The sequence below is a fragment of the Canis aureus genome, chromosome 28 (genome assembly GCF_053574225.1).
Source record: "Canis aureus isolate CA01 chromosome 28, VMU_Caureus_v.1.0, whole genome shotgun sequence".
Lineage (NCBI taxonomy): Eukaryota > Metazoa > Chordata > Mammalia > Carnivora > Canidae > Canis > Canis aureus.
The window spans coordinates 24,947,235-24,962,057 of NC_135638.1; the positions used below are offsets into that span (position 1 = coordinate 24,947,235).

Genomic DNA, 14,823 nt, shown 5'->3' on the forward strand with positions numbered 1-14,823 from the left:
CAGAGGGTCGCCCATTTCCATCCTTTATGGGACCCCCAAGGAGAGCGGTATTCTACCTGTGCACAATCTCATACTGCCCCTCACCGGAGGAAGGCAGAGGGCCCACTCTGTTGTCCTTTGCAAGGCCCCCCACACTGAGAGCTGTCACCAATCGCACATTGGTTCACAGTTTATGGCCAACCAAGCTGAGAGCCCCCTCACAGGCTCACAGACTGTAAACAGTTTTGTTGCTCCAATACCTGAGAACTCTGCTGGCTCAGGCACCCCAATCTCCCTTTGACCCCAGGGATCCTGAGACCACACGGTCCCACCTAGGATTCTGGCCCGCCTCACCACTGAGCACCTTTCAGGCAGAGACTTCTCTCACTGGAGCAGAAGATTTCTAGAGGTTCCAATTTTGCCCGGGGGAGGGGGGGGGAGGCGTGGGGGCAGTGGCTATATCACTTTCCAGTAGCTGGCTTTCAGAAGCTCCCTTCCACCCCCACCCCTACCCCCACCCATTCATTTATCTTCTGATATATTTCCTTAGTTTCCCTTCACACTCCTACCTTGCAAACAGTGGTCACTTTTTCTTTGTAGAATCCCAGCAATTCTCTTCGTATGTCTCAGGTAAGGTGTTCACAGTGATTTGATAGTTATCTAGCCAAATGCAGGGGACCAGATGAAATGAGGTCCCCTACTCTTCCACCATCTTGCCTCCCTCTCCACCTCATTTTACCATCCAGAAGGACTAATGTTCACAGAAACAACAAAACCTTTATTTTTTTGTCCTTACTTTTTCAAGTAAAATTGTATTTTTTGAGTCCCATCCAACTGCCATTAGAGTCTCCCCCAGGGTTTCTAATCCTGCCTGCTCTCTCTCCCTCTTTTGTGTTCCTAGGTACAGTCTGCACTGCACACTTTATAATGATATTATATCCTACATTGTCTTGTCCTCTAATTTCCTCATATGTGCACATCTTGTCTCCTCTCTAGATTTATGAGGTCCTTGTAGAGTTTTGCATCTTAATACTCAAAAACTAAAGAGGTGATATATGGTACGGAAGTTAAATTGCTGAAGTGTTCAGAACAGAGATGTGTGCTGTTTTATTGGACAAGACTAGAATCTCTTGGTTCTGCACTGCAGAGATCTGTTATATATTCTGCAGTTGTTCTGCATGTGAAGATGGGGAAAGAGAATTTGGTCTCAGCTTCAGAAACAGTATATTGATTCCTGTAAACTAAGGAAAAACTAATAACCCTTGGATTCTCATGCTTCTAAAACATGAGTTTGATGCTTCTTGTTCTTTTCTCCTAGAAATATTTTATCATTGCTTCCTGGATATTAAACCTTTTTTTTTTTTTTTTTTTGGTGTTTTTTACTTATTTCCTTGAAATGCTGTATCCTGGTGCTTTAGCTTTCTGCTATCTTGATCTTTTTTAGTACATCAGATATTTCTACCAGAATTTGTGTAATTGAAGCTAGATCTGGACAGCACTTTTCAAATTGTGTATCCACACAGCTATTTAAAATCCCAAAAGGACTTACTCTTCAATAATATTTGTGAGTTGTCTATTTGCAATTTAGTAAAGCCTGGATAGTGCCCCCAAAAGGCTATAAATAAAATTAGATTGTTTTAGTGGTTTTCTTTCCACCTGAATGAATGTATTTCCATCTTAGAGGCCTCACTATTCAGGATTCTGGTTTTATTTTTTAAAGACAGTGTCAGTATACCAGATGAATAAGGCAAGAATTCACACAGAAAAACTAACATAAAGAATTTTGAATGTGATATTCCATTCTGCTGCTGAATCAATACTTAATCTGTAGTAAATAACATTGGCAGAATACCAATCCATAAAATAAACCATAAAATGCTATAGAATATTCTAGTGTCTAATGTGCTTCTCAGGCAAACAGCATTAAATCAAGGGATGGCCCTTCTTAATACAATACAGTTTAGCTCCTGTATGATGATTATTAAATAAATAGTTTATTTTTATGCACCAGTTATTGCTCAAACATTGTGTGAGGCCCTGTTGAATCAGGAAATGGATAAGCATAAATTTTAACACACGATATGAAGTTATATGACAAATGCAAATAAATAAGGGTGTTATGGGTACCTCACCCAGCTTAGGGGCATTGGAGAAGATGCCAAGAGGAAGTGGTAACTGCATTAAGCGCCAAAGGACAAATAAAATCAGACTGTGAAAAAAAGATAGGCTTCAAAAGAAGGGAACAGCACATACAGTCGTAAAGGCAATGGAGTATAGAACCTTGGGGAAATGAGCAATTTTTCCATAGGAATGAAGGTAGAAGGTTTGAGGCACACTGACAGAAGACAAAAATTTTAAGCCAGTCAACCAGAAATAAATCATGAAGGAACTTATCCACAAGTGTCCAGTCTGAGGAAAGGAGCATGACTCTCTAGATTCTAAAGAAGGAGAGAACTATGTAATCTTCAAGCTATTATACAGCCATGAAAAGTACATGGAATTGTCTAGTCAAGATAAACTATAATATCTACCACTATCAAATTCAAATATTCTGATCACACTACCTCTTTGCCTTTACATGATCGTAAGACTTCAGAAGTTTATCCAGAAGGCCACTATTGAAGGATTTTAAGCAGCCAAATCAGATTTATATTTTTAGAATAAATAAGACATTGGGAAGGCTGAATTCAAGATAGGCCAGACAGAAGACAAGGAACTGTTCTGATAATTTAGGGAAATAATGACGAGAGCCTGAACTTTGTTGGTAGAAGTGGTCATAGAGAGATTTAGCAGACACAATCAATAGAATTTGCTCTCCCATTGGGTGGAGGGATAAGAAGGAGACAACTTCTAGGATTATACCACCTAAGCTTTGACATAGGCCACTAGATGAATGAGGGAAGCATAGGTTAAGAAACATAGCAAAAGATCAATAGGTAAATAAAAAAGAGAAAGATTATTTCATCTAGGGACATCTTGAACTTTGAGAGCCTCTGAGACAAGTAGATGGAGATGTCCAGAAAGTTATTACATACATTAGTTTGAAGCTTAAGATAAGGATTCAGGAGTCATGGATTTGGACTAGATCCCATTTGGCTTGTCTACTCAAGAATATTGTTCCAACTTCTGCCTGGCTGGCCAGACACTAGCAGAGGCCAGTTCTGACACTTTCTATCTACTTTATTGGCACCAGTCACCCTGTCACAGCATTCTCCAGCAGACCTGCTCCACCCAACCCAACCACCCCAGGAGGTACCCCTCTAAAGCAGCTTCTGCTCCACCACACCCAGCAGGCAGCCTTGGTTGGGACCATCATCCCCCCAAACCCAGCAGACAGCCCACCCAGGGCTGGTACCCCTTCAAAGTGACTCCTACCCTGGGGTGGTAGGGAGCCAGCCCTGTCCACCAGCATGCCTGCAGCAATGGTGGCCAGGTCTCTCAGCCAGCGATGCAGGGAGCAAACCCCACTCACCAGCAAGCCCACAGCAGCTATAGTTGAGTCTCTCAGCCAGTTAGTTACACCAGGGGCAAGGTCTGCCCACCAGTGCACTAGCAGAGGTTGTAGCCCAGTCACAAAAGGAGAGCACATGCAGCCCACACAGAAGATACCCTGCAGCGCATGCTTCTAGTGACCAGGGTATCTAGCACTATGGGGCCTCACAGGGTTCCCTCTACATAAGGCCACTACTTTCAAGACCAGGAGACAATAGCTAACTTGCCTAATACATAGAAGAAACACAGACAAAATGATGCAAAGGAGTATGTTCAAAACACACACACAAGACAAAAACCTCAGAAAAAAACTAAACTACGTGATCAAAGTAATAGTTATAAAGGTCCTCACTTGACATGAGAGAAGAGTAGGAGAACTTCAACAAAGAATAACAAAATCTATAAAAGAACCAATCAGACCTGAAGATTACAATGACTAAAATGAAAATTACATGAGAGGGGAATCAATGCAGATTAGAAGATGCAAAAGAATGAATAAACAACCTGGAAAACAGGGTTGAAAAAGCACCCATGCTGTACAGCAAAAGTTTTTCTTAAATGAGGAGGGAAAGGTCTAAGATGGCAGCATAGGAAGACCCTAAACTCACCTCCTCTGTTGGACACTGAATTTGTACCTACATCTAGAGTAATTCACCTGAAGAAAAACTGAAGTGACTACACAGCATCTGCCAAGAAAGGAAAGACCGAGACATGATAATGATAGGAACCCCAGCCCCAATGCTATGAACTTCAGCAGAAAGGGGCATCATTGACGGGTCCCACCTGCAGATTCACCCAATTGGAGCAGCAAAATAACAGTTTAAAGGGCAATAGACATAATCTTCTAACCCTAAGGCGTCAGGCTAACAATGAGGGAACCACTTAAATCCTTTCTGATGTCAGAGGTGCTGGCTAGTGCCATTGTTTTCATTTCCTCTCCACCTAGATAGTACAGATGGGAGCAAGAGCTTGGTGCTCTAGCTAGCCTATCAATACAACAAGCCCTAGTCCACACCACAACTGCCAGCCAGCCCCTCCCCCCACCAAGTTGGGCTCCAACATTCACACCCATTCCAGCTCCAACCATCCCACCAAAGCTACTCAGGCCTGCCCCCACCCCAGCTGTAGCCATCCCATTGAGGAAGCCCTGCCCCAGAGCACCCTGGGCCCCACCAGTCCCACAGGTCAATCAAAGTAATGATCATAAAGATGTTTACCAGACTTGAGTGGATACTCAGTGAGAACTTCAATAAAAAGATAAAAAATATAAAAAATAACCAATCCGATTTGAAGAATAACTGAAATAAAAAATATGCCACAGGGAATCAACAGCAGATAAGAGGATAGAAAAGAACATATCAGCAATCTGGAAGACAAGGTGGTGGAAAGTACTCAAGCTGAACAGCAAAAAGTAAGGATTTCTAAAAATGAGGATAGGTTAAAGGACCTCTAGGACAACATTAAGTATTGTAACATTTGTACTATAGGAATCTCAGAAGGACAAGAGAGAAAGAGAGGCAGAAAACTAATTTAAAGAAACAATATTTGAAAACTTTCCTAACCTGGGAAATGAAACACAGAGAACCCCAAACAAGATGAACCCAAGCAAGTTGACCCCAAGATACATAATAACTAAAATTTCAAAAATTAAAATTAGAATCTTAAGGCCAAAATACAAAAGCAACTTCTTATATACAAGGAAAACCTCATAAGACCATCAGCTGATTTTTCAGCAGAAACTTTGCAGGCCAGAAGAGAGTCATGCTCAAAGGAAAGAAACCTACAACCAAGAAAACTCTACCAAGCAAGGTTATCATTTAGAACTAAAGGAGAGATGTTTCCTAGACAAAAGTTAAAGAAAATCATCAACATTAAACTGGCCTTATGAGAAATGCAAAAGGACTTTAAGCAGAGACCATAACTAGATGTAAGAAAATTATTAAATACGTTATTAGTAAAAGCAAATACATAGTAAAGGTAGTAAATCAATCAATTGTAAAGCTATTATGAAGGTTAAAAGACAGAAGTAGTGTAGTGAAATCAATTATATCTAAAAAAAATAGTTAAGTGTTTCAAAAAATAAAGGATGTAAAATATGTCGTATATGTAAAACATGGAAGGGAAGGAGTAAAAATGTAGTGTTTTTGAATGTGTTCAAACTCAAAACCATCAACTTAATACAAATTGCTATATACTTGGGATGTTATATACCAACATCCTGGCAACCACAAACCAAAACCTATAATAGATACACAAAAAAGAGAAAAAATCCCAGCATAGGACTAAAGAAAGTGACCAATCAGAAGGGAAGAGGAGAAGAAAAGAAAGAAACAGAGAAGAATTACAAAAACAACCAGAAAACAAATAACAAAATGGTAATAAGTAATTGTCTATCAACAATTACTCAAAGTGCAAATGGTATAAAGGGTCTAAATGCTACAGTCAAAGGACATAAGGTAACTAAATGGATTTTTTTAAAAAGATCCATCTATATGCTGCCTACAAGAGACTCAGTTCAGACAAAAAGATTCACAGACTAAAAGTTAAAGGAGTGGTAAAAGATATACCATGTAAATGGAAGCAAGAAAAAATCTGGGATAGCAATACTTAAACCAGGTAAAATAGATCCTAACACAAACACTGTAACAAGAGACAAGGGTATTACATAAGGATAAAGGAATCAATCCAACAAGATGATATAACACTTACAAATATCTATGCACCCAACACAAGAAGCAACCTGATTATATATAAAGCAAATGTTAACAGACGTAAAGGGAGAAACTGACAGTAATAGCAGAATAGTAGGGGATTCTAACACCCCATTTATATCAATCAATAGATCATCCTGACAAAAAATAAATAAGGAACACTTTGAGTGACACATTAAACCACGTAGACTTAACAGATACATACAGAACATTCCATCAAAAACAGCAGAATACAATTCCTTTCAAATGCACCTGCAACATTATCCAAGATAATAGCCATTATGGAAAAGAGTACGGAGGTATTTAAAAATTAAAAGTAGAAATAGCACATGATCCAGCAATTCCACTTCTAGATGTTTACCCAAAGAAAACAGAAATGCTAATTCAAAAAGATATATGCACCCCCATGTTTATTGCAGCATTACTTACAATAGCTAGAAAGTGGGGGTGGGGTACGGGCTAAATAGGTGAAGGGAATTAAGAGATACAAACTTCTAGTTATGACATAAATAAGTCACCAGGATGTAACATACAGCATAGGGAATATAGTCAGTAATATTGTAATAACTTTGTATGGTAACCAGTGGTAACTACACTTATTGTGGTGAGCTTTTCGTAATGTATTTCATAATTGTCGATTCATTATGTTGTGCATCTGAAACTAATATAATATTGTATGTATAACTATACTTCAATTTAAGCGTTTAACTAATTTTAAAATATACATAAAACTGTAAGAATAATAAATAAGTAAATATGTGTATAAATATACTTTGGAAATATTAGTATCACTATTAAAAGTCAGATGTGAATCTAATTCTTGTACTTATAGATGAGCTGCTTCTTTCCTATGAAATTGTTTCTTTTTCTTAAATTTCACCCTAGTCTGTCAAAGTGTGGACATATTTTCCCTTTATCTCTCTTATTTTGTACACAATAAGGTCCATTCAATCTATCCCTAATTGTGGAAAAATTTCAGTTGGCAGTTCTTCAAATATTAACTTTTATTTCTTTCTCTGTTAGGGTCCATATTAATCAGATGTTGACACTTCTATTTTTCCTACCCCTTTAATATATTTTTTTTTTTTTTTTTTAGCTCTTTGTCTCTTCTTGATGTCTTCTGGGAATGTTTCTAAACATATCCCATCTCATTAATTCACTCATCAACTGTATTCTTCAACCCATGAATTAAGTTTTTTATTTATATTATATCTGATTGGTACTTTTTTTATAACTTCTTACCCCTGTTTAGTGTTTCCAATGCCCTTCTATATGCCCTAGAGAATATTTATTGGGATTATTGTAAATCCTTTTTTCTCTGGCTCATTAGTTCTGCTCCCTCTGGAGTTAGTAGTTCAGTCTGTGATCTCTCCTTTCTGGTGCTTTACAGCAGTGTTCTTCAAATGTCTCTTTATTTGTCCTAATCCTTTCAGAGTATCAGCTATTGTTTTTATACTATATTCTGAGTTCCATCTATATCCCACTTACTTCTAAGGCACGTCTAGAATTAGACTCAAAGGAGAAAAACCTTAATGGCTGTAAATTTCCCATCTTAACTCACTTATAACACAAACTAGATTTAATGTCCTCAAGATTTAGCTTGATCTGATTTGGTTATCTTTTCATATTCAGTAGAATTAGACCAAGTCACATAATCACCAAACATTTTCCATTTGCTATGAAAAGAAACAGTTTTCTAGCCCTATTGGGAAGGCTAATAATGACTGATGCTTAATAACTGTAGAAAATGTAATTATTTATAAATATAAAAATGTCTTGGAACTTTAATACTTTGTGATTGTTTCAGTAAATGTTATTTTCCTTCCTCCCCTTCATAGGCCTATAAGGATATAAAATTTTTTTTTATATTTTTTTTTAATTTTTATTTATTTATGATAGTCACACAGAGAGAGGGAGAGAGAGGCAGAGACACAGGCAGAGGGAGAAGCAGGCTCCATGCGCCGGGAGCCCGACGTGGGATTCGATCCCGGGTCTCCAGGATCGCGCCCTGGGCCAAAGGCAGGCGCCAAACCGCTGCGCCACCCAGGGATCCCCGGATATAAAATTTTTAATTCAAAAATTAGTAAAATTTAGTTTTGAGGATTTCTTAACTGAATTCTTACTGACTCCTGAGATAACTAGAAAAGCCTCTTGCATTTTACAAAACCAGTTTGGATATTGCTTGTCTAAAAATATAATAGAAATTGTTTTGGCATCTTTTGTTGGAGTTATTTCTGCCCTGCCTTCATGTTCTTGATATATTCAATATTTGTATCTTACCAGACACCTGTGCAAATGTCTAGCCTTTTCTATTGATCTGACATTCACTTATTTGACAAATATTTGTTGAACACTTGCCATACTGTTTTCTAGTTGCCAGGTACCCAGCAAGAAAGACACCATCCCTGCTTTCACAGAGCATTAGAGTTTAACAAAGGATCCAGATTGAATGTAGTTTCTATGAGAGCAAGGAGTTTTTTTCTGTGATGTTTTTCATTGTATACCAGGCACCTAGAACAGCGTAAATATTGGTTGAATGTTAAGCGGGTAAATACTGGACACTAATTACAAGCATATTAAATGTTATGGAGGAAAAGTGCAGATATCATCGAGTATAGGAGCCTTACCTGCTCTGGGGGATCATATGGAATTTGGTCTCCCACTGATAAAGCCATCCCTTTCAAGTGGTTTATGCAGACTCATTTAAACAGTCAGCACCTATTTCCTATTCAGGCCACCCTCCTATTGTGCAAGGAGGCTTGAACTACCTTGGATTTTTCAGTGTTGGTTTCGGTAGGTGAGAAGTTAGATGAATTGTTTAATAACACCATATGTTTATAGAAAGTAAAGGGAAAACCAATTTAACAATGCTGATTTGTGTTCCTTGCTTCTTGCCTATCCACTCCTTCACCTCATTTTCTTTTCTGTCTTTCAGATGAAGGAGCTTCTATGCACCCTTGTGATGATACATACTGTGGACCTTTCCCAGAATCTGAGCCAGAAGTGAAAGCTGTAGCCACCTTCCTCCGAAAACACAGGAAGCACATTAGGGCTTACCTCTCCTTTCATGCATATGCTCAGATGTTGCTGTATCCCTATTCTTACAAATATGCAACAATCCCTAACTTTAGTTGTGTGGTAAGTATTTGACCTTGTACATACGTGTCAGGCTTTATGCTTCTTTACTAAAGCTAAAGTGGTTCTAAGTGGTAATGGTAATAGCAAACACATATTGTGTTTATTCTAATAAGCATTTTTTTTACATATTAACTCATTTATTTTCCATAATCATATGAAGTAGGTAAGTATTATTTTCCTCCATTTTACAGATAAGAAAAGTGAAACCTAGGGAAATTAAGTAATTAGACTAAGAATACACAGCTACTAAGTGCCATAGCCAGGATTCAGCCCCATATCTAGCTCCAGCATTGTCACTTTTAATCTCTGTGCTATGCTGCTTCTCAAATGCAATCATTTCAAACCAATTTACATTCTTACCACAGGTTATACAGAAAGATGTCAAGATGGATTTGATTAGTGTTACAGCTTCGGTCACATATGCAGGGCTATAATTAATTTTATTGGGTAAATAATTGTTCATAAATTATAGTCTGACTCTCATTAATTAAAAGCGAGTTTTAATTTATAAGTGCTATTTGCTTAATGGTACTAAGTCTCTGGGCATGTATCTGACAAGTTAGTGCTAAGAATGAACAGCCCTTCAGGCATAAGATTACTTGGCAGTGAAAAAGCAGAGTTTCTTTCTTTCCTCATCTCAGAAAACCAACAAGCTATCCACTGTAGGGCAAAATTCTTTGTAAAAGGAGTCTGATTCAGAGCCTCTTGAATCTAAAGGTCTATAAAATTCAAAACCAGGCCAAACTAATATTTAGTATTAGAAATGAGGAAGAGGAAGGGAACAGTGGTTAGGAGGAGGTATAGAAAGGAGAGCTTTTGAGTTGCTGTGGATGTTCTATATCTTGGCCAGGATGCTGGTTACATGTGTGTGTAACGTGTAACGTATAGCTCATTCATTGAGCTATAAACTGAAAATGGGTATCTTCTTCTCTATGTATGTTACAATTGAAGTAAAAGCTTAGATAAAAGAGAAGCATCCCCTTTCTTCCTATACCTTCTAAATCCTTCAGCAATTGGTTGGAGTTGTAGGAATTCCTGACGTGGATGTCCAGGACCTGGGAGGAATGGAGAACATGAGGAGGTCAGAAGAAAGCCTGAGGCAAGGCTTCTATTCTGTCCCAGAGAGGAACTTTGTTTTTGGCATTCCAAGCAAAAATTCTGAGCAAATTCTCTCTCTTGAGAAATTGTGTAAAGGTGGTCGTTCTTTTTAAGAGTGCTATTCTCCAGCTACACTGTGGATCAAATAGGCTTGCTGTTGTTGTTGTTGTTAACCTGGCACCTTAACTACCCTCTATCACACAAAGTTTCCCCAAAAAATGTTCAGCCCTTTCTAAATTGGGCACAGTGTCTATTGATATTCTCACAACAGATTATATGGAGTATGCAATATATTAAAACTATCACATGAGGATATTCTCCATATTTTGAATTTTAGCTTTCCACCAGAAGTTAAGCCTATTTTCATTTTGTCTTGGATTGGAGGATGTAGAATAAAGAATATATCCGTGATTCACAGCCAGGGATGACTTTGGCTCCCAGAGACACTGAACGATGTTGAAGACATTTTGATTGTCACAACAAGGCTGGCGGATGCTATTGTCAACTAGTGGATAGAGGCCAAGGATGCTGCTAAACATCCTATAATGCACAGGACAGCCTCCCACAGCAAAGAATTAGTCAGTCCAGACTGTCAATAGTACACTGTTGAGAAATCCTGCTACCTAGTTACATATAACTAAGTTACTGAAACCAAGATTAAAATCCTCAGAAACTCAGTAGTCTCTGAATGTTAACCAGAAACCATTCTATTCTAATAAATTGTTCAAAAACATCCCATCAATGTGTAGGAGTCTGTGTTTCTGCTAATATTTTTAGGGCATTATTAAGTTGCTTCAAATATGGAAATATTTGAATAAAAAATGTATTCCTTGCCTAGTTGAGGTTCAAAAAGTGAGGCCTGGATCCTTTTGAACAACTGAAAAGAGGAAGCAATAAAGAAAGGAGGAATTGCTTAAACTCTTTCAAATAGGTATCTAGCCACACCACCCTGGAAAATAATTCCTAGAAAATTTTATGAAGTTTTCACTTTTTTGTGGAATGACCATATCCAACCCTCTTGTCAATAGGCACCTGCCCCTGAGTGACAGGAATGCAATAAGCTCAAAAGACTAAACTATGCATATGTTTTGTATAAATAGGCCAAGTGGTTGTATTTTTTTTTTCTTAATAGATTTTTTGGGGGGGTTAGTCATCCAAAATAATGAGAAACAAAATTCTCCCCCACCAGAAGAACACAGTAATCTTCTAAATGTAGAAATATCTGCCCTTGCCATGGAATTCTGCTGAAACCATTGGAGAAGAGGTTAAAATCTCAGAACATTCTCCATAAAGGTATCTTATTATGGTGTTTACATCCCTTTTCTGTTGGCTCCTGAGAGGAGAATGTCATCATCAGTGAGATCAAGAATAAATTGTCTGCCAGGTTCTGGAGCCTGGTCCCTTAATATCCACAAAGAGTGGCATTTGCTGCAAATGCTGCTTTATGCATCCCTGAGGTGAATGAGGACAGCAAACTGAAGCTAGAGCCAACACACGGCACCATGTTGCCCAGAGTGCTTCAACTGATATCATAAATTATTCATAGGCAAGTTGAAATTGAAATGGGAGAACTGTATACTGGTTTCAACATACTTCTTTTCCTCTCACTGGTTATACAATACTTCTCTAACTCTTTCTGGAAACTAATGCTATTATACCATTTGAAAATGTTTTGAAGTGTAGTCAGTATCATCTTGGTTCATGTTAGAATATTCACCTTTTAGTATTTTTATTGTGTTGATCATTTTTCCTGATTTTTGGCATTGATAGGAAGAGTTCCACCTCAAAATATCTACATCTCAGCAGCACCTGAGCTCTGTCAGAAGCATATGTAACTTTAGAAGTCATGGAGCATTCTACAATTGTTATTCCCATTCCCATAGGGATACATGAATAGTATAAGAGAAGCTGCTCTTCCTGAACTAAAGGGTTTTTTAATTGATTCAAATGTGTTTTAAATACCTTGTACATAGCCACTAAAGTATGTACTTAAGGATCAATAAGATTATCTTGATACTCTTGCAGAGCTATGCTTATTCAACATTCATGCAAGAACTATTGACTAAGCATCTGTTATACACAGGCACGTTGCTAAATAATGCATATGTAGCTATGAGGAAGACTGACATGGGCTCTGCCCAGCAAGCATTTTGTAATTTATATAAGCAAATCATTCTTTCTGAATGAAAGTGAAGAGGACGGGATACTAAATCAGTATCAGAATTTAGGAGTATTTAACTCAACCACTCCTTGCTATGTAACCCTAGCCTGCCCATTTAACCTTGCTGAGCCATTCTTTTCTTGTCTGTAAAATGGAAATATTACTCATCACTGGCTTGGTATAAGGATCAATCAAAGGAAGAAATGTGTTCTCTGGGACGCCTGAGTGGCTCAGTGGTTGAGTGCCTGCCTTTGGCCCAGGGCATGATCCTGGAGACCTGGGATCGAGACCCATGCTGGGCTCCCTGCATGGAGCCTGCTTCTCCCTCTGCCTGTGTCTCGGCCTCTCTCTCTCTCTCTCTCTGTGTCTCTCATGAATAAAGAAATAAAATCTTTAAAAAATAATAAAAGGAAATGTGTTCTCAAACACATTGTAAACAGCATGTGACAAGAAATATTATTACTACTATTATTAACTATGATTTAATGTGCCCAACCTTGCTCTCCAAATTGAAGACAACATGCCAGTGCTTCCATAGGTTTCAATGCAATGATGTAAAGTGATATCAGTGCTCCCTTCTCCCTCACAGGAATCTGCAGCTTATAAAGCTGTGAATGCACTTCAGTCGGTATATGGAGTACAATATCGATATGGACCTGCCTCCACCACATTGTGTGAGTTTCCTGCATATTTTGTGTTAGAATCATCTCTTGAACCAAGATCCTGTAAAATGACTTCCTTTAGAAAAACAGAAGTGTGTTCCCCCTTAATGAGAAATTTTTGACAACCAAATTAGCCGAGGAAGATGGAGGGAGTTTATATTTGATTAGTTTTACACTGCTTGACAGAAATCACTGTACCAATTGAAATAAATTCTAAGCAGAGAACATTCTAAGCATGTAGTAATGACTACAAAGTTGAATTGAGATCTTATGACAGTAGAAAGTATCCAAATGGGCTCCTTAAGCAATTGTAACTACTATGAGGGTGGAAATGGGCCTTGAGAAGATAATGAAGTAATGTCTCAGCCCGAAAAGAGCTTTTGTCTTATTCTTTTCCTCCACCATTCTTGTTATAAAACTGTATTTCTTGCATAACCCCTTCAACTGAATTTCCCCTTAAAAGGTGATTAAAATATTTCTCCTTTTTTTTTTTTTTTTTTGCTTTTTAAAATAAATTTATTATTTGGATATTAGGTAGTTAACATATACTGCAATATTGGTTCCTGGAGTAGAATTCAGTGATTCATCACTTACATAAAACACTCAGTGCTCATCAAAATAAGTGTCCTCCTTAATCCCCATCACCCATCTAGCCCATCCCCCATCCACCTTCCTCCATCAACCCAGTTTGCTTTCTATTGTTAAGAGTCTCTTGGGGATCCCTGGGTGGCTCAGTGGTTTAGCACCTACCTTCTACCCAGAGCATGGTCCTGGAGTCCCGAGATCAAGTCCCACATCAGGCTCCTTGCATGGGGCCTGCTTCTCCCTCTGCCTGTGTCTCTGCCTCTATGTGTGTGTGTGTGTGTGTGTGTGTGTGTGTCTCACGAATAAGTAAATAAAATCTTTTATAAAAAAAGAGTCTCTTATGGCTTGTTTCCTTCTCTCCTTTTTTTCCCCCTCCAATCCATATGTTCATCTGTTTTCTTTCTTAAATTCCACATATGAGTGAGATTATTTGGTATTTGTCTTTCTCTGACTGACTTATTTCACTTAGCATAATACTCTTGTTCCATCCACATCATTGCAAATGGCAAGATTTCATTTTGATGGCTGAGTAATATTCCATTGTGTATATACACCATTTCTTCTTTACCTATTCATCAGTTGATGGGCAATTGGGCTCCCTCCATTGTTTGGCTATTGTTGATAATGCTGCTATAAACATCAGGGTGCATGTACCTCTTCAATTTTGTATTTTTGTATCTTTTGGGTAAATACCTAGTGGTATAATTGCTGGATCATGGGATACTTCTATTTTTAAATTTTTGAGGAACCTCCGTGCTGTTCTCCAAAGTGGCTGCACCAGTCTTCCCACCAACTGTGCAAGAGGTTCCCCTTCCTCCACATCCTTGCCAACACCTATCGTTTCCTGTGTTGTTAATTTTAGCCATCCTGACAGGAATGAGGTGGTCTCATCGTGATTCTGATTTGTATTTCCCTGATGAAGAGTGATGCTGAGCATCTTTTCATTTGTCTATTAGTCATCTGGATGTCTTCTTTGCAAACATGTCTATTCATGTCT

The 14,823-nt window shown here is 38.2% G+C and overlaps 2 protein-coding genes across 12 annotated transcripts in view; one reads left to right on the plus strand and one right to left on the minus strand.

Annotated features, from left to right (window-relative positions):
* CPA6 (carboxypeptidase A6) overlaps nt 1–14,823 on the plus strand; it is a 310,860-nt gene that overhangs the window by 291,602 nt on the left and 4,435 nt on the right. For all 3 annotated transcript variants that reach the window (XM_077876673.1, XM_077876671.1, XM_077876672.1), the window contains 2 exons: nt 9,118–9,320; nt 13,169–13,253. In XM_077876673.1, coding sequence (XP_077732799.1) covers nt 9,118–9,320; nt 13,169–13,253 — 288 coding nt within the window. The remainder of the gene's footprint in view (nt 1–9,117; nt 9,321–13,168; nt 13,254–14,823) is intronic.
* The window catches only part of LOC144300534 (uncharacterized), a 101,689-nt gene that overhangs the window by 39,485 nt on the left and 47,381 nt on the right, over nt 1–14,823 (minus strand). For 3 of the 9 annotated variants that reach the window (XR_013367213.1, XR_013367205.1, XM_077876674.1), the window contains one exon: nt 10,315–10,375. The exons of 3 other annotated variants lie outside the window; for them this stretch is intronic. Coding sequence is in view for 1 of the 6 variants with exons in the window: in XM_077876674.1 (XP_077732800.1) it covers nt 10,315–10,375 (61 nt within the window). In the remaining 5 variants the exon portion in view is untranslated. Of the gene's footprint in view, nt 1–9,282; nt 10,376–14,823 lie in introns of those variants that run through there. 3 more of the 9 variants (XR_013367209.1, XR_013367210.1, XR_013367204.1) reach the window with 3 other exon arrangements.